General features: G+C 40.8%; 1 protein-coding gene across 2 annotated transcripts; it reads right to left on the reverse strand.

Moving 5' to 3' along the window:
- Positions 1-1,170: 1,170 nt before the first annotated feature.
- On the reverse strand, positions 1,171-20,741 carry nek9 (NIMA related kinase 9). 2 transcript variants are annotated; one of them, XM_080751303.1, is made up of 23 exons: positions 20,092-20,741; positions 19,144-19,321; positions 18,990-19,045; positions 18,833-18,903; positions 18,111-18,216; positions 16,360-16,491; positions 16,139-16,249; positions 15,251-15,315; positions 14,749-14,799; positions 13,495-13,687; positions 12,599-12,743; positions 7,968-8,168; positions 7,647-7,693; positions 7,335-7,496; positions 7,107-7,215; positions 6,856-7,017; positions 6,044-6,211; positions 5,893-5,946; positions 5,266-5,453; positions 4,376-4,537; positions 3,972-4,076; positions 3,032-3,085; positions 1,171-2,933 (listed from the first exon to the last, which is right to left on the reverse strand). In XM_080751303.1, exons 1-23 carry the CDS (start codon positions 20,281-20,283, stop codon positions 2,760-2,762), a joined length of 2,886 nt encoding a protein of 961 aa, XP_080607429.1. In that variant the 5' UTR covers positions 20,284-20,741; the 3' UTR covers positions 1,171-2,759. The 2 variants fall into 2 exon arrangements, with proteins under 2 accessions (XP_080607429.1, XP_080607430.1); XM_080751304.1 differs by having other exon boundaries at positions 19,144-19,397; positions 20,092-20,164.
- Between the last annotated feature and the right edge of the window lie 355 nt (positions 20,742-21,096).

Below are 21,096 nucleotides of genomic sequence, written 5' to 3' on the forward strand. Positions count from 1 at the left end.
ACATCCCGATGTGCCAGAACATCAGATGTCGCCCTCCACCTCCCCGCTGTCGCAAATAGTGTTTTCATGTCAGACAGTTACACGTATATCATTAATATGGTAAACTTCAATTCATTTCAGTTATGAACACTGTTTTTATTTTTATTTTGTCCCACATTCGTCCGTCCGTCCGTCCGTCCGTTCGTCTGTCTGTCTGCCCAGCCCGACCATGTCCCACTGCCATGACAGAAATGCTCACCTTAAGGAAATTGCACGATATTTGATGCAAATGTCCAATGTGTTTGACTCAAGGCTGAACTGATTAGAAGTGGTAGGTGGTAAAAGGTTAAAGAAGGTCAAGGTCTGTTTCAACCCTGTGAAGGTGATACCTCAGGAACAACTTGAGGGAATTTCATTATATTTGGCACAAACGTCCACTTGGACTCAAAGATTAACTGGTTTCGAAGTATGTGGTCAAAAATCACAAAATATGTTCATTAAATGATTTCATTCATTACATATACCATGAGTCTGGACAAACATGGAGATAAACCATGACTAGTTGGTGGAGGCATACTGTACGACCATGATGTGGTATTACTAGTTTAGAAGCTATTTTTTTAAAAGATTTGTTTTTGGGCTGTTATGCCTTTATTGATAGGACAGTAGACTGACAGGAAATGGGGGGAGAGATTGGGAATGACATGCGGCAAAGATCGTCCAGATCGGGAATCGAACCAGCGATGCCACCAGGCATCCATGCCTAAGTGGTATGTACCTGGACCAGCAGGCTCCCCTGTTTAGAAGCTATTTTAAGGTCAATATTGATTAGTATATAGCCCCTACATTTCCATTTGTTCACACTGAGGATTTTACCATGCAACTTGAACCGCTTTGCACACCTACCCTCATTCTCCACCATTGTTACAGTATTGTATTGGTATCTTGCAATTGCCTACAACACTGTACGTGTAAGGTTCTGTCCGTTGTTTCATGTATGATGTTCTGCTTGCCTTCGGCGAATGCTGTTCACACTGTCAAATTCCTATTATAACACATCTAACAAATGGCAATAAAGATATTTGATTCTGAACAACAATCGATTCATCTGACACAAGTAAATATATGTTTATCTTTATTTGTTTTTATTCAAAGCATGAAATAACAGTGTGTCTGTGAAATGGTGATCATATAGACAACTGCAACATACAGTATACTCAATATTTGGTTTAAAGGGAAATGCTAAGGCTGAAAACAAACTGTAAAAAAACATTCATACATTGCCATACTTGCACTAAATCGTTTTTTTTTGTTTCAATGGGATGATAAGGCACTTTGACCATTTGCATCGCACTGAATGGAAAAATTGCCAGAGTTCTTGTGTCTGATATTACAGCTGTGAACCAAGACATGATAGCTTATAAAATACTGTTTAAAAAGGATTTGTTATGTTTACACCCCAAATAAGCCTAAAACCAAATAATAGACACTGACAAATACACAAAATGTGATTAATACTATGGTTTCCCAAATTATGCAAAAAGGCCGTAACACATTTCTCAGAAACATACACAAGTACCAAGACAAATAAAATGGTAAAAAAAAGACTTGAAAATCCACACAGTACAGAAACATGGTAGACTAAATACAGTATACCATGTCTCACAACTTAAGGCACTGTTTAGCACAGTCTAAGCATTATTCAAGTGTTCATACAACATGTCACCAAGAAGACATCATTGATATAAAACACTAAACAATAAAGAATTTAAGGCAATGATAAATGTGTCAGAAATTAGTCAGTAGTCTTATGCTTCACATCAACACCTTTTGTAAATATAGCAACATGCAAAAAAGTAAATATCGGCAAAGGAAAGTAGAAATATGGCTTTGTATTGAAATAGGTTATATTTCATATCAATGCAAGACGGTTTGAAAGTCTATACTGTATTTGGCATCTTGACTCATCACATTAATTGTAAATCCAAAATAAAGTGATTAAAATGGTAATATTTTCACATTGAATGACAGCATTGACATGAATAATGATGATGCTCACCCAAGCCTTTATCGTTCTTGCATGATAACTCACTCATAATTCAAGTGCCAAATTTAATAAACCTACACTGTATTAGCCTATATATTAGTAAAAATGCTTCCCCTACTATTTTGATATGCTGTACTACCCTGTTAAATTCACATTGCTAAGTAACACTATGGTCAGATTGCCTGTCGCAGGTGTCAGGGTCACTTGAATTAATGTTGAATCCAGCCAACATCTGTCTGTGAAAACTACTGCATAGCCAGATCACTGCACCCATTTCTATTGATGTGTACAAACGAGACATACGTACAAAGTATTGTCTTACATATTTAAATAAAACATCATGCATGGAGCGCCATAACAGGTGTGTATGGGGTAACACATCGTGAGTGGACATGAGCCTACCTTGTGTTAAGTAATATACGAGTACTGAGTTCTGCATCTCATCTCCGACAACCCTAAAACATGATGACTTAGGGCTAATTTATACTGTGCTTCATAGCACGACCTTGTCACTCGGTGAAAACAACTAATTTTCAATGGGCAAAAGCATGCTGTGTTTATTCAAATCTGTCATATTCGACAAGCCACACAGTCGTTCCGTATAAATTAGCCTTTAGTCCTCCCCTGACTGAAGCCCAGTCTCCACCACCTAACAGGTATATCCTGCGTGGTTTGACACGTGCAAAGAGCTCTGTCTTCTTCTTCAGTAATCGGGACATCTGCGGGTTTAAGCTCACGGACTAGCCCCTGCCGATCTGCCCCCATGGTTTGTAAATCCCCCTCCTCTTCCTCCGCCATCATCAGGTGCACGACCCGAGCGGTACAGCCCGTTACTGTCCGATTCTCTCAGCGATAGACTGCCAATCGCTGCCCAGAGCCTCTCGTTTTCCTTGAGTTGGTCATTTACCTGTGCAGAGCAAAAAACACACATTCCATGGTCACCCAGCTGCCACCAAAATGGGTCAAAGGCAGTTTTATAGTGGCATTTGAGAAAAAACATCCCACCTGCTTCTCAAGCATCTGAATCTTGACTTCTTGACAACTGATTGTTTCTCGCAGCTGTAAATCAAAAAGGCATAAACCTGTTAATTCATACATTTTGGTGTCTGCAAACACCAAAACCAGTGTGTGTGTGTGTGTGTGTGTGTGTGTGTGTGTGTGTGTGTGTGTGTGTGTGTGTGTGTGTGTACGTACATGTGTGCATGCATGTGTGTACGTAAGTGCACTCGGAAATACGCTCTGAGAATCAGATCCAGTCTGTTCAAATTAAGTTACTTCCATGTAGTATAAACATGAGTATTACCAGTTTTGTTACATGTTGATGTGTGTTGAATAAACTGTCTAGACCAGGGGTCTTCAACGTTTTCAGGCCAAGGAGCCCTCGTTTGAGAGAGATGAACCAGGGACCCCCACAACCTTTTCATAGATTCCACATAGTTTCATTGTTTGAAAGCACAATCGTCAGTGTATTTTGGATTCATGTCAATTTGTGTTTTCAGATATTTAACCACTTGAACCGTCAGTACAAAACTTGACCTTTCACTCTGTACTTGGTCTGCTTTTTTCCCCACTATAAACCAAACCTCTTTGCCGGGAAGGGTATTTTTGGCTAAAGTTCTCAGAATATGGACACTAGGGTTCAATTGCATGCATATAAAAAAGGAGAAAAACATTTTCTATCACACAGAGATTTGGAGGACCCCCTGTACCCTGTTGAAGACCCCTGGTCTAGAAAGAGTACCAAACAAGGCTGCAGCCTTCGCATTTTGCAAGGACAAACTCTGCCATTGTTCAGACACTCGGAACTACCTGGCTTTTTCAGCGGTCAGTGTGCGCACCGGGTGGCCTCACAGAGCAGCGCTAAGAATATTCAAACCGCCAGCGATTGTATATCTGGACGCAATCTGCACATGTGTGTGTGTGTGTGTGTGTGCATGCAACAGACCTGTGCTACCACACTGCTTGCTTTACAGCAAGACATGGATTCTCCTTTCCTACAGCCTCCAGCCTCCTCCAACCCATTGACCTTGTCACATTCCATTCGTTTAGTCTGTGGACAAACCCATGGATTAAGTGCTGGAATTAAACATTCTTAATGGAAGTTACACAGCATACTGAAACATATGGTGATTTCAGCAGATATTAATAAAGAACACTATTAAATTATTATGGAAACATGTTTTCTATCTTTTGTACTGGTCTGGTATCGTTTTTACTGTCAGACCTTCTTATCCATATTTATTTATATGATGTTACTGACAGCTACGTACGTGCAAAAGATTGCAATGAAGTTGCAATATCATCCAGAAGATGAGAACATGATAAAAACATCAGGTGTGTTAATATTACCGAGAGGCCTTTCTCAGTGGAAGCCGCTGCAGCCGCTGCAGCCTTCAATTCCTGCAGCTCGTCGTAGGGTAGAGTCACACTCTCTTTGAATGAAGAGAGCGGGTCTTTTGTGAAGCCCCGGGAATCCACTGGCATGGGTATGAACTCTGCATCCTGGAGTTCCTGTTAGGGAAAGACAGTGGAAGCTAGTCAGACGTTTAGAGACCATTATTCACATGGGCCCCTTTTCCACGGTAACAGGAAAACTCGACCTAAAACAAACTCGACCAAAATTCGTTTCCCAACGGGTCTGTGGCCTTAAGCTAGATGCAGAATAGACCAAAATCAAATATTTGCTTCTGGGGGTCCCTGGAACAAAATATTTTGCGATGGGGGTCCGTGGCCAAATACATAATCATTCTGGGGGTCCTTGACATGACAAGGTTTGAGAAACACTGATGGCAACATAAGTTTTTTTCAGAAAATTGTTAGGATTTAGAAGACATTTGTAGAATGTGCCTATCAGTGGTTAAGGACCCCCAAAATGTGTTTTTCCTGTATTCCTTTTCCACTGGGGTTGAACCGGTCCAGTTCTTTTTTTCCCCTGCCTAATATTGAACCAGTTCAGAGTGTTTCCGCTGAAAATGAATTGGTTCAGAACCCTAAAAGTTGGTTCGGAACTGGAACCATAAAATGGCCGCCGGTTCCGTGAAAGCACCACATTTTTTAATAATCTATAACAGAACCAGTTCTAGAACCAAAGTTCTTTAGGTGGAAAAGGGGCCATGGTGTCCTCTTACATTATACTCAGGCAGGTGGTAACCTTCCCCACGAGTGTGATACAGTTATGTCCCTGTGGATTGAATGAAGCTTTCCGAACTGGCATTCTGTGGTCATAAAAGGGAACAAACCTTTCTAAGCCAGAGGGGACAGGAGCTGTCCCCAGTCTGGTTTCCCAGTGACATCATAGAGGTGTCCCTGCAGAGACCCTCAGTGTCAGCCTCCATGGTGCCCCCTAGAAGCCGGTCTCGACACGCTGTTGCTGCGCCCGGCTCCATGTCCAGATCCACAGTGGATGAAGATGCTTCCTGGCCCACTCCTGAATAAAATATAACCAGGCATGAATATCGTCGTTGTCGGGTGGAGACCTTGTATGTCCAAAACCGTTTGTTTTGCATTTAACTAGTGAAAACAGCCGATCTACAAGCACACAACGCCTCGCGGTAGATCTGCTGTTTTCACTACTTTTGTGCGACGGCCTTGTATGATGAAGTAGGGCTTTACTTTGCAAAAGAACGTACACATTTGATACTTGGAGATACAAGGTTTCTGCTCGACAGTGACGATATGTACGGTACACACACACACACACACACACACACACACACACACACACACACACACACACACACACACACACACACACACACACACACACACACACACACACACGAAAATGCAGCTCAGTAGATTATTTGTGTCACAGCAATTTGCAGCAATACACAAAGTGGTGCTCACTGAAAATGATTTGCAATTACCTATTGAAAGGCCACTGCTGTTGGAGCGAATAGTCTTAGAGTTGAGAACTTTCTCTGTAAAAGAGAGCAAAGATTAGCGTTTATATTGAACAATAAGCTGCTAGCTGTGGCCAGCTTTCTGCATTAGGGGTGAGTGGAGGTGATCACTTACCCATGATGATAATGGTGTGCCATGCACGGCACGAGAGGTCTGGAACATGATGAAGAGAACCAAAGATGGGCCTGGGTAATGCAGGGCAAACCTCTGAGCCAAAGCCTTTATCAGCGGGCATCCCCAGGCGGCCATTTCCTGCATTTCCCCATGCAAAGATCTGGTTGTCTGCAAGGATGACACGAAAATAACTCATATTGATCCAAAGAAACTACTGTCACAGAAATAACTCATATTGATCCAAAGAAACTACTGTCACAGAAATAACTCATATGGATCCAAAGACACTACTGTCACAGAAATAACTCATATTGATCCAAAGACACTACTGTCACAGAAATAACTCATATTGATCCAAAGACACTACTGTAACAGAAATAACTCATATTGATCCAAAGACACTACTGTCACAGAAATAACTCATATTGATCCAAAGACACTACTGTCATAGGGCCAAAAGAGCATCCCCAGGACACCGACTGTTTTTGACATCATCATCCATATAAAAAATATGCAGATACAAACAATAATCTACACACTCAAACGTAGCCATTACAGATGATTTATTAAAGTGCACAACAGTAACCCTAGATGAATGCGTTCCAGTCTAAAGGCTGCTGTACACCAAACAGACTACTTCCGTGACTTCTACTGACTGGCAGCCAAATGTCCAAAGAAGATTCACAGTGCAACGCGACCCATTGTGAGATTATATATTGGCTATTTTCGCTGTTCGTCCTACAAAGAAGTGTATAGGGCTTTAAAGTGGTTAAAAGAAAGAAAGAAAAGGATAAAATAACATTATATCTAACCCTCAGTGCATGCAATGGTGAAGCCGTCTCCACAGGACACTTTGGTCACAACCTTCCCTCCAAATGGTCCCACCAGGACCTGGACGCCCTGGTGTTTCTTGAAGTCCTTCACTCCCAGCTGGCCAAACTTGTTACAGCCGAAGGTGATCAGTCGACCCCGTTCTGAAAGTCCAAAGATCATGTGGAATTAGCTTTCACATCATGATGTTTCAAATGTACACTCTGGAAAAAGAGACTCCCTTTTGCGTTACCGTCGATAGCGGCAGTATGGCTCTTCCCCGGGGAGATGACGAGAATCTTGAACCGGGCGAGTTGCTTTACCAAGGTCAGTGTGGTGGTATACGGGATAGCCTGGAAGCCCTGATGGAGCAGAAACATATGTTTTAAGAATTGGCAAATCTGACTTAACAAGGCTATGGTTGTGACATTAATCTCTCTTAAAGAGATGGATTGATTGTAATTATAATATGACAAAGTACCTCTCCAGGGTGGTGTTTGAGGCCAGAAATACCCTGGTTCAGGCCAAGCTTGTTGAATTCATTGTTCCCACAGGCCAAAACCTTCCCGGCCTCGGTCAAAAAGAAGGTTCCATCACTGCTGCATGACACAGAGGAAATGATGGCTCCTTTAGGGAGCTCCACCTTGACGGAAAAACACAGCCCAAAAGTAGGACATCATGTAGAATCATGTAGAAAAAGATAATATGATTAATATTGTGTTGGCTAGATGTTTTCATCTTTATTTCAATAAATATTATACAACGTATCATAGCAATATGAACATGGTCTTACTTGCATCGGAGAAGAGAAATCGTCCTCACAGTCCAGGCCAAGACGTCCTGTGGCAGGAGATCACAGAAATCAATAAAAGTTGACAAAATTCATTGTACATCAAAAGGAAGGAACACTGGCTCCATCTGCTGGTTAAAGCCAGTACAACAAAAACAGAGTTTGGCAGAGTGTAATAATTTGAATCTGCATGCAGTTTTAACCACTTAAGCACGAATAGTGAGAATAGCTCATCTATCTGCTATTTTGAATTTGTCTTAGATATTGTTTGAATATTCTTGACTGTACGTGACATTTTCATATCGTCCCATCCCTGCTCAGTACCGTGTTCTCCACAGCCCCAGGAGTATATGTCTCCACTGTGAGTCATGACCACCACGTGATTGTCTCCACACGACACCCAGCGAACAGGCCGCTCCTCAAAGAACTCCAGAAGGACAGGCTTCAGAACCTCCACGCCCTCCTCGTTCTCCACCCCGATGCAGCCGTAGTAGTCCGACCCAAACATGTACATCTGATCCTCATCTGTAAACACACACATGAGGCTTTAGTCAGAAACATTGATAAAATAAGATTAATCTCATATGCAGTTGGTGCTAGAATAAAGATTCCAAGGATAAGACAACAACATCACACAGAAGTGTGTGTAGCCTGTAGTTTCATGGGCCCCTGAGAATAAGGCACTTATTGTGGGCTCGCCTGGAAGGCGAGCACACGTATGTTATCTTCATTATTTATCTATCAGTCAGTCAGTATCCTCAAAACTTTGGCGCGATTCATCTCTTAAACGCTTACACCTTTCAACACCATTCAAATTTTTATGTGTTCAGCTTACTGAGGACACGTGTGCTTGTATTTTTGGTTTTGAAATGTTTTGTAGTATAAATATAAAAAAATAAAAATGTTTAACTTTAAGCACCCAATGCATTTCCAATGGGTTTAGTAGAGTGGAGAGAAGGATAATAGACCCATGTTTATGTTAAGGCGCTGTGGCTGCAGTGTTCACACTTCAGATATGCTATCTATATCATTGCGTTCACACAGGTCTGCTCTCTGATTTGATCCAAATGTCTAAGCTGTGTGATGTATAAAACTATAGTTATAGTTAAAACTATAAATAAATGTCCCTCTCCACTCTACTGATTACACAGCTGTGATCAAGAATCAAGTCCGGGCGATGGGATGTAAATCCCATAGCCATATATCCTAGAGCCCGCAGGGACAGTCAGCCATATTAGTGGTTGTTGTTGGTTGTCAGGGAGATATCAAAACCAATGCATTTCCAAGTCAGATCCACAAACACAATAAAAGCCATGCTCCACTCCTCAGTCTGGAGTGGCCACATAGAAGAACGCCTTGGTTATAGACATAGTGGAGGACAGATGTGATCTGGGATTGTTAGCCTACAGTATATGCACTCAATATACTCCACTACAGTTGGAGTCCATTTGACAGTTGCTGGTTCCCAAACACAGAATCAAAAATGTAGATCTAGAACACATAGAATATGTACAGTACAGTAAGGTTCAGTAGAGTACAGTAAAAGTACAGTAAGGTTCAGTAGAGTACAGTAAAGTACAGTAAGGTACAGAAAGGTACAGTACAGAAAGGTACAGTAGAGTACAGTACAGTAAGGTACAGTAAAGTACAATACAGTACAGTAAGGTACAGTAGAGTACAGTAAAGTACAGTAGAGTACAGTAAGGTACAGTAGAGTACAGTAAAGTACAGTATAGTAAGGTACAGTAGAGTACAGTACAGTAAGGTACAGTACGGCACAGTAGAGTACAGTACAGTATAGTACAGTAAGGTACAGTAGAGTACAGTAAAGTACAGTACAGTAAGGTACAGTACAGTAAGGTACAGTAGAGTACAGTAAAGTACAGTAAGGTACAGTACAGTAGAGTAGAGTAAAGTACAGTACAGTAAGGTACAGTAAGTTACAGTAGAGTACAGTAAAGTACAGTAAGGTACAGCAGAGTACAGTAAAGTACAGTACTGTAAGGTACAGTACAGTACAGTAGTGTACAGTAAAGTACAGTAAAGTACAGTAACGTACAGCACAGTAAGGTACAGCAAGATACAGTAGTGTACAGTAAAGTACAGTACAGTAAAGTACAATACAGTACAGTAAGGTACAGTAGAGTACAGTAAAGTACAGTAGAGTACAGTAAGGTACAGTAGAGTACAGTAAAGTACAGTATAGTAAGGTACAGTAGAGTACAGTACAGTAAGTTATAGTACGGCATAGTAGAGTACAGTACAGTATAGTACAGTAAGGTACAGTAGAGTACAGTTAAGTACAGTACAGTAAGGTACAGTACAGTAAGGTACAGTACAGTACAGTAAGGTACAGTAGAGTACAGTAAAGTACAGTACAGTAAGGTACAGTAAAGTACAGTAAGTTACAGTAGAGTACAGTAAAGTACAGTAAGTTACAGTACAGTACAGTACAGTACAGTAAGGTGCAGTACAGTATAGTAAGGTACAGTACAATACTGTAGGGTACTGTACCTTACAGTACCTTAAAGTATCCTATTTGTTGGGTTGGAATCGAGCCCACACTGTTTCGAAGGAACAGTATTTCTAGTTACTGTATATAATTGTGGGCTCGCCTGGAAGGCGAGCACACGTATGTTATCTTCATTATTTATTTCTATACTATACTAGTCAGTATCCTCAAAACTTTGGCGCGCTTCATCTCTTAAACGCTTACACCTTTCAACACCATTCAAATTTTTATGTGTTCAGCTTACTGAGGACACGTGTGCTTGTATTTTTGGTTTTGAAATGTTTTGTAGTATAAATATAAAAAAATAAAATGTTTAACTTTAAGCACCCAATGCATTTCCAATGGGTTTAGTGAGTGGAGAGAAGGATAATAGACCCATGTTTATGTTAAGGCGCTGTGGCTGCAGTGTTCACACTTCAGATATGCTATCTATATCATTGCGTTCACACAGGTCTGCTCTCTGATTTGATCCAAATATCTAAGCTTTGTGATGTATATATTCTGAGTTAAAACTACAAATATCTATAAATGTCCCTCTCCACTCTACTGATTGAGACAGCTGTGATTAAAGGCCTGTCTGTCATTGGCTGTTCTGTGGTGCTGCAAAGTAACTAAGTACATTTACTCAAGTATATACAAGTACTTGTACCTACAGTACAATTTTGAGGTACTTTTACTCTACTTTCCATTTTTGTTACATATACTCTACTATAAATACAGCATTTGACAGCCTCAGTTACTTGTTACTTTGCAGATTTTATTATTAATAAAAAACATAGATGGACCACTTAATACTGCTATGAAGTTGATCTACAATGTGCACACGCACGCACGCACGCACGCACGCACGCACGCACGCACGCACGCACGCACACACACACAAACAACTGTTACTGTGTTACTGTGAAGACGTTTGCTTGTATTTGTCTTTGAGACATGTTTTGTAGTGTTTTAGAAATTGTTCTTAAAAAGAATAAGGTTTTAGGATCCCGGGCAATGGGATTTACAGTATATATCCTAGAACCCGCAGGGACAATCAGCCGTATTAGTGGTTGTTGTTGGTTTTCAGGGAGATATCACAACCGATGCATTTTCAAATCAGATCCACAAACACAATAAAAGTCATGCTCCACTCCTCAGTCTGGAGTGGCCACATAGAAGAACGCCTTGGTTATAGACATAGTGGAGGACAGATGTGATCTGGGATTGTTAACCTACAGTATATGCACTCAATATACACCTCTAGAACACATAGAATATGTACAGTAAGGTTCAGTAGAGTACAGTAAAAGTACAGTTAGGTTCAGTAGAGTACAGTAAAGTACAGTAAGGTACAGTAAAGTACAATAAAGTACAGTAAAGTACAATAAAGTACAGTAAGGTACAGTGGAGTACAGTAAAGTACAGTAGAGTAACGTAAATTACAGTAGAGTACAGTAAAGTACAGTATAGTAAGGTACAGTAGAGTACAGTACAGTAAGGTACAGTACGGTACAGTAGAGTACAGTATAGTATAGTACAGTAAGGTACACTACAGTAAGGTACAGTAGAGTACAGTAAAGTACAGTACAGTAAGGTACAGTACAGTAGGGTACAGTAGAGTACAGTAAAGTACAGTAGAGTACAGTAAAGTACAATAAAGTACAGTAAAGTAGAATAAAGTACAGTAAGGTACAGTGGAGTACAGTAAAGTACAGTAGAGTACAGTAAAGTACAGTAGAGTACAGTAAAGTACAGTATAGTAAGGTACAGTAGAGTACAGTACAGTAAGGTACAGTACGGTACAGTAGAGTACAGTATAGTATAGTACAGTAAGGTAGAGTACAGTACAGTAAGGTACAGTAAAGTACAGTAAGGTACAGTACAGTAGAGTACAGTACAGTACAGTACAGTACAGTAAGGTACAGTACAATACTGTAGGGTACTGTACCTTACAGTACCTTAAAGTATCCTATTTGTTGGGTTGGAATCGAGCCCACACTGTTTCGAAGGAACAGTATTTCTAGTTTAATATAGGGATCTTAATTTGTTGATTCATAATTTGTTGTTTTGCACAACAACAACAAAAATGCATTTTTGGAGACACTTGATTCAGTTGTCATGTTCATTGACCAGGGTCCCCCAGGGGTATACTGTATATTCGGTCCCCCAGCAGTAAAAAAGAACTATAAGTTAGTGGGACATCACCCACAAACCTTTCTGAAGGGGAACACACACCGGCTGCGGCACATTTGTCAACGCCTGGAAAATAGAACAGTGGCGTATCGGAGCGGCGCCGCGGCGGGGGAGGCATGAACGTGCGCCTGCGTGCGTCTGACGCCACCGGTGTGTGCTCCCCTTAATATTTTCTCTCTACTTTAGTCACCATCCAGACGCCGTATCACTAAGGGAATCCTTCTTTATTCTAGGTTACTGTAGGTTCCTGACTGTAGTTGTCACTCACCAGTGACACAGGCAGTGAAATCAGCCCCACAGGCCACCTGTCGGATGGCCTTCCCCTGCAGCCTCTCCACCTTCCTTGGCTGCCGGTACGAGGCTTGGTCTCCGTGACCTAGCTGGCCCACCATCTTGGTCCCTCCTTGGACATTCTGACAACAGAGAGCAGAGTTGGAGTTCAGAGGATCAGTTTGTCATTAGGGGCAACCAGACTATATAGTACTTGTCCGACTTTATCTTCCATCGTCTCCGAAGTAAACCTTTTTTTTGCCGCGCTACTCCTCCCAGTTTTGGTGGCACTCACTTGAGCCATTTGTCAGATCGACCAGCTTCATCGGGACACGCATGCGTGCTATTTTGCTAAGAGATACGTCATATAGTTTAATTTATATAAATGTATTTGTGAATTAATTTTCTCCATTGACTTTCTCCATTGACTAATTAAAAATAAACTTTTCCCAGATATGGATTTGATGTCTGAAATCATAGACCACATGACACTAACAGAGTATGTCCATATATAGAACACACAGTATATGTCCATATATGGGCATTCAAAGATATTGATCATGACATCAATGGAGAAACGACAGATTTGGACATCTCCATACAAGGGCATAAAAGGGACAAGGACTGACAGATACAGAGATCCCCATATATGGGCAGCATGCATATACTTAAAAGAATAAACTATACATACGCAGCCGAACCGAGTACTTGCACGCTCTGCTGGCACAAGTAATAATCGACAAGCTCACAACGTGTCGCATCGTGACGTGAACTGCTAGTCTGCTACTAACTTAGCTGGGGACCCCTAAAGGAACCATTTGGGTCCCCGGAACCACTGATTTATACCACCCATACTGGCACCCATGTTCAACAGAGACGGCTCAATTCACTCACAGCCCAGGTGTAGAGCTCCTTTTCCACCGTGACCACTGCAAAGTGACTCTCTCCCGCGCACACATGCTGGGCGATGCTTCCCCCTTTGAAGGAGTCCATCTTCTGCGGGGTGAACTTCCCCCCGCCCCAGAAGTACACCTCCCTGGTGCGGTTGGTCACCACGGCAACGGGGCTCTCTGTCGCCGTGCTCAGCCTGAAACACAGGTTTAAGAACATTTCCATGAGGAAACAAAATACAAACACGGTGTGAATGTTGACTTGACCCATTAAGACCTGGAACCGCTTTATTATGTTATGCTTTAACTAGCAACTAGCAAAAATAGCAGATATACAACTAGCAAAAATAGCAGATATATAAGCGCTGCGAAAGCTTGTGGAACTGCTATTTTTTTAAAAACGTGATTTCTTTTTTGCGAATCTTTGAATATATCTTTTTAAAATTTGAAACTAAAATATTTGCCTCTGGGGGGTCTCTGGAACAACATATTTTAAGATGGGGGTCCGTGGCCAAATACATGTAATTTTGGGGGTCCTTGACATGAAAACGTTTGAGAACCACTGATTTAGAAGAAGGATTTAGAAGACATTTATAGAATCGGATCCAAATATTCAAAGACTTGCACAAATGTTCATGATTTTTCAAAAATTGCAAGCTCGCAGCACGATGCTCTGTGCTGCGCTGTGAACTTGTATGCTATTTTAATAATAGCTAAAGCATAAAATAATGGTTAAAGTGGTTAAAATCTAAAGTGACAGAGATTTGCATCCCAGGTCTTTTAACAGTGTTGGGGAAGACATCTGTAAGTTATGTGTTATATTATATTATGTTGCATTATTTTCTCAAACAGCCTCAAATTAAGTGCAAAATGGAGGAGAGTAGGCTGTATGAAATATCAAGACCACAATATTGTTGTTGGTATTAAAATGCTATTTCATAAGCCTACATTTCAATGTCATGATGAGTAATAAGTAACTCAGAATGGTAGGGCAAATGGTAGACAAACTGCATCGTCACTAGTTTGCATGAAACATGAATTAATTAGAAGCGTACAAAATATATATATAAGTGTTTCTGAAAGCAATGCATTACTTGATATAGTGACTATAATAAATTACCCAGTTTGTAAAAGTAACGCATTACTAATGCAAGTCATGTTATTACCAGTCTGGCTTATCATCGTCAAAGCAAAGTTCCTCTTCCTTTGAAGAAGAGGAACTTTTCTGACTGATGGTCCACTGTAGAAGTCAACTTACTTTGGTTTTTTCATTGCAGAATTAAGCAAGGCAACTCGTTCCTCTAGCTCCCTGCATGAGGGATTGATGACAGACAATAAGCATGTCAACATTATTAATTGCATTTCAACATAATTCACAATATTTTCATAGTTAAAGCTGCACCAGGCAATGTTTTTATATATGATTGACTAAATCACATGAGGGATTGAAATCTGTAGTTCAAGTAATATTTTGTAGTTAAAAAAAGGGGGTTGGTTAAAAGGTTCATTCAGATAATAATTATTGCTGTAGTGTGTGTTGTCTCTCTGTCTCTCCAGCTCTTTAATAAACAGAAAATAAATGTTCAGGTGGGTTGCCAATTTCATCCAATCAGGAGAGTGTACACATTTATCAGCTTAGATGTTTTTTAAATGTGTTACGACCGGTGTAATAACACTCACGCCAAGTGTGAATAATATACAGTACTGCAGTGCAGCTTTAACAGATGTTAACCACATTCTCTCCCTGGCAACCAACTTACTGTTTGCAGGAGGAAATGATGGGCTGGTCCAGAATCTGATCAGCTGTGGGTCTCTGGGCAGGATCCTGGGAGATGAATCGATCACAGTCACTTCACATAGCATCGCTGTCGGGAAGAAACCTTGTATCTCCAAGTTTCAATTTTGTATGTCTTTTTTTTGTAAACTAAAGCCCTACTTGCACAAAAATAGAGAAAATAACAGATCTACAAGCACGATGTGAGGCGTTGTGTGCTTGTAGATCGGCTCTTTTCACTAATTTAAATCGTTTTTAAAATAATAACAAAAAAGGAAGGTTTGGGACATACAAGGTTTCCACCTGACAACGACGATAGGGGTGCCACAATTCAGCAAACTAATTGATTTAATCGACTTATTAAATCTAAACAAAAATATATATAGGCCTATATGTTTTTTTCTGAAAATAACAGCTACAAGCTCACAACACATCACATCATGACGCGTTATGAGCTTGTAGCTATTTTCACCATATTTCCTATTTTTGCGCCATTGTACCACGGCTTGCAGAGTACATCTTCATGATGTCACTGATCACATGACCCCGGCCACAATCAATCCTTCAGTTCTAGGCGATACAGAAGGGGGGACCTTTTTTTTCTTATTTCCATACAACAACTCTAAGGTATATTAATGGCCTAGTTCAAAGTTGAAAATGAGTGGTATTCCCCTTTAAGTGGTTAAGTGTTTTTTTTTCTTTTCTCCAAAAACTTGCTTCTCGATTATTCAATCAAAAAAGTAATGTTCAGAATCATCACCAAGTAGATATGCAATAGTTTCAGTATTAAGTTTAACATCAGCGTTAGCTCCTGCATCGGGCCAAGTGTTTCTCAAAGTCTGAAAGAGGACATTTGCCCTTTCCTTTTACTCACTTGATCGAGGCACTTATATACCAGCTTGATGAGTTCAGCAGAATAAACATTTGAGTCCACTTCCATAGTCCAGTTGCCTTGGACTATTTTCACACACAGGTTTAGAGGATTCTAGATGGACACAAACAGGACAATGATTACATTATAACAATGCCAACAATAATTTTAAAGTAATACTATGAAATGATGTCTCAAACTCTACTGGCAAATAACAAACCTACCGTTGCATCAAATGTTCTGGTTAGAGCTAAGACTTCAAAGATGACACAACCCATGGCCCAGATGTCTGATTTGAAGCTGTACTTCACACCCTGGCACAGTTCAGGTGACATGTAATATGGGGTTCCCACGCACTAACAAGACAAACAGAAAGCAAAATAGAAATGGCAAAATAAATTATTGGATTTAGGCAAAAAAACACTCAATTCATCTGAATTAAGCAAATTCACTGCAGCCTCATATAGCATCTCTGACTCTGTTGTAATCCTTGTGGGTCCTCATCAGACCAGAATAGCACAACAGACAATTACAGACACTTCTAATAATGTGGCTCCCTTCAGACAGTGTTCCATAATATGGTCATGATTAGGGGTGTCACAATTCTCCAAATACATGATTCAATTTCACTTTCACTCTCACTGATACTTTTCAAATCACACTGCAGAAATAAGAGGACAGTTCTACCAGTTCTACCCAGGACAGAGATGCGAGAAACTAGGAAAGTCTTTTGTACCGGCTGCCCTTAACCCTAAACTATAGTTAGGCCTAAATCAGAAATTAGCCGGGGTGCCCGCTGGCCTGGTGGTCAAGGCACATACCACATACTAGGCTATGATGCCTGCTGGCGTCGCCGGTTCGATTCCCGATCCGGACAACCTTTGCCGCATGTCATTCCCCATCTCTCTCCCCATTTCCTGTCAGTCTACTGTCCTATTAATAAAGGCATAAAAAAAGCCCCCAAAAAAATCTTAAAAAAATAAGAAAATTAGCCTACAGAAATAAATATGTTGATACATACTGTACATGTACTGTAAGCCCCTCCCATACACTAAAATGTGTCCCCGGCCTGAATGAGACACACAAAGGTCGATTGAGGAGGACTACCTTCCTAACCTAGGATGACGGGAACTATAGTTGTACTGACTCTGACCTCTAAGGAGGTGTTGTAACAAAGTATCCTTCTGCCATCTAGTGGCTCTTCTTTTAACTGCAGTGTGCACTGAGCACATCAAACAATAGATGTCATTCAAGCTCTTGATCGCAATTTGACTTTAAATTCTTCCTAAGTTTGATGGATAATAATTATCCATTTCGATTGATTTTCACACCCTAGTCGTGATGGACTGGACTGCAATTCTGCCTGATTCACCAAGGAAAAGCTATGTTGATAGATTGGGCTTAACATGCATGGGCCAATATAAAAGGGCCTGTTGTAACTTGTAATTAGTCCATACTTCACATAATATTGTTGCTATTGGGCTATTATGTTTTTCAACAATAATGCCCTACTTCATCACACTGATCGACAATCTATTTTTGCCTTTCATGCTTGAAGGCATGAAGGTTGGTGCCTTGCATGGTTTCCTCTACCATGTGTGTGTGTGTGTGTGTGTGTGTGTGTGTGTGTGTGTGTGTGTGTGTGTGTGTGTGTGTGTGTGTGTGTGTGTGTGTGAATGTAGTGCACATCGTAAAGCGCATTGGATAAAGGCGCTATATGAAATGCACCATTTACCATTTTAAAAGGCGAAGTGGCAAACATTCTGCGAAAATAGCAGTTCTAAAGGTGTTTTGAGCTTGTAGATGGACTATTTTTGCTATTTGACATACAATGAAGAATACAGGGCTTGAGTGGATAAGCCCACCCACAGCTCTGCACCTGATGACCTAACAACAATGGAAAGCATATACAGTATGTTCCTTCCTAGTTCCTAATATGGGCACGGCAGGCATTGGGCAACAAATCAAAACTTACAGTCTCAGCCATTGCAAACTGGGAGTCGAGCTTCTTTGCAAGTCCATAATCACCCAACTTGATGAGGTCGGTCTTTGTCAAGAAAATGTTGAGCGTTTTGATATCCCTATGAGATAAGGAAAGGGACAGAAAACATAGTGGTACCAGGCCAAAATCATCATAATGATATAATAAAAGTATAATAAAAGTACAAACAGGGTTCCCACAAATTTTCAACAAATAATTTCCAAAACTTTTCCAGAATATTTAACCCAATTTCCAGGACTATATAACAATAATTCAGCTCAATATCTTACTCCTATGTGCAATGCCCAAAGACAGGTAGTGTATGCCAGTGGTTCTCAACATTTTCAGGCCGTGACCCCCGAAATAATCATGTTTTAACTGACGCACCCTGACGAGCACTAGGAGTGGAGGAATTTTGTGTATCACGGTTCTATTGTGAAAATAGCCGATCTACATGCTCACAACTATTTTCACAATTTCTGCCTCTAATATTTGACAATTTGGCCAATGTTTAACTTGTCATTTCAGAGGTATTAACAAAATCAATAACCAAAGACAATCCATAGCTATTTTTTCCAGGACCTTCCAGGACCCTTGATAAATTCCAAAACTTTTCCAGTACTGGAAAAATATTTTTCTAATTTCAAAATATTTCCAGGAATTTCATGACCGTGGGAACCCTGTACAAACTTAAAACACGGCATGGGCAGTTTTACCTGTGCAGGATCCCAGCCTTGTGAATGTGGGCCACGGCTGAGACAATCTGATACAGGTACCATATGACCACCTGAGAACCATAAGAACAATGATGAAGACATATTGTATTACCACGCATTGATGTATGACATGCTTGTGCCGGCACAGTTACCATACCTCCTCCGAGAAAAGCACCCCCTTCTGTTGGGTGATCTTTTCATAGAGATTTCCTCCTGAAAGGCAGCAGTCACACAATAACTTTGACACCTGTATATGGGCCAACATTCAAACTAATCGGGTCAAAATAAAGCTGAGAATTGTTTTCTCATACCGTTGCAGTATTCCAACTCGATGAGTAGGGTGTTCTTATCCATGAAGTGGTTGAAGTAGGCTATGATGTTGTTGTGCTGGAGGATGGACAGGATGCTTATCTCGTTCATGACATCTCTGCGCTCCTTCTCCGAGAGACAGTTGAGATCCACCTCTTTCCAAACCACCAGAGAGTTGTCCTGGGAACACCATGTAGAAGGAATTAATCCTAATGTCTTATATCAGGGGTCTTCGACGTTTTCAGGCCAAGGATCCCTTAGTTGAGAGACAGAGAGATGAAGCAGGGACCCCCACAACCTTTTCAGAGATTCCATATAGTTTCATCTTTTGACAGCACAATCGTCAGGGTATTTTGGATTCATGTCAATTCGTGTTTTCAGATATTTAACCACTTGAACGGTCAATACTTAATAAACTTGACCTTTCACTCTGTACTTGGTCTGCTCTTTTCCCCCTCAAAAATAGCCAATCTACTCACAACGGCTCGCAGCGTCCTCCAAAAAGATTTGGAGGACCCCCTGTTGTAACTCTGGGGACCACCCTGTTGAAGACCCTTGTCTATATACTAATAGTCCACAAGTACACCGTAAATCATCAGTATATCCAATTGTAACTCAATTGAGAGTGCAAATTAGTGCACTCTCAGAGGATTTTACTGTGTACATACAGCAGCCTACAGTAGGACACATCTGTCTTTCCGTTGGAGCGAGGTATTGAGGGTGTCATTTATCTCGCTCTGACACAAGAATTTCTCACAAGGGTATGGGGAACAGAGAGCCACTATTAGTTGTCAGATGCTTAATCAGTCACAATAATAGTGTTTCTTATTTGGAAAAGAATAGAACTTTATTAAAATCACAGGGTGGCCTTCCCTCATGCCACAGCAATGAGACAACATATTTCATGATAGGCCTACAGATCATTTATGACTGTCCAAACATGTCATTACCTCTGTTCTCCTGTAAAGGGTCGCTTCCCCAAACGACCCTCTCCCAAGAATCCGGATAGGAATGTAATGCAACTTCTCCTCTTCGCCGCTGTACGTCCCAGACGTGGATCGTCCACTGGCGACCGTAGTAGAATCACTACCCAAATCTGAGTTTAGCGACGCATAATGTCTCTCATAATCCTCGAGTGACATTTCTGCATAAACTCTGCAACACTGGTTTATGATAAACAAGGCCTGAATGGCAACTGTTCTTGAAAACAACAAGCTATAGTCGCATGCACGCACGCACGTACAACAAAATGTCAATTCTATTCAGTAAAATCGCAGTTTTCTATCACATAAACACAGCATAATGCGTTCAAGTCTAGCGAAGAACAACACAAGTAACGTTACAACAGTCACAACGTTGCCAGCGCACTCTTTAGGAAGTCGCTCCCGTTCGAAACAATATTTATACGCAACACAAAAAAAAAGAATAAGCCCCGCGGACTGTCACGTTACTATGACAACGCGAAAGTAGATAAAAGTTACCGCTGACAGCAATAGACAAGTAGAGTGGTTCAAGCAGATCGCAAGGACTTTTTCTGACCACAGATACCAAGTTAACACACAGCGAGAGAGTTTACAGTGAAAGTCCACCGCAGTACAAGAAGGACTCCATCTTTTCTATTTCCATGCACAGACCCGGAAACACTCTCAGATTACATGAATACATGTCATCTTCATGAGCAGCAATAAGGAGGTCGTTCATATTCTGTCTGCTCGAATGACTCTTTTTGTTTATCATTCTATAGGCCAAATAATATTATTATGTCAGACTATAGCATGAAGTAAACTTCATGCTTTAAGCACTTTCAATCTGGCATCTCAAGGTGTCGGTCGCCTATTTCCCTTTTTTATGTGGTTGAAATAAAATGTAGTTTATTGCTGTCCATGACAGTTAGGATTTATTAATATTTAAATAAACCAAATTGTTGAACAGCGTCTATACCATAGCCTGAAGGG

This window comes from Nannobrachium achirus (genome assembly GCF_963921795.1).
Source record: "Nannobrachium achirus genome assembly, chromosome: 20".
Classification (NCBI taxonomy): domain Eukaryota; kingdom Metazoa; phylum Chordata; class Actinopteri; order Myctophiformes; family Myctophidae; genus Nannobrachium; species Nannobrachium achirus.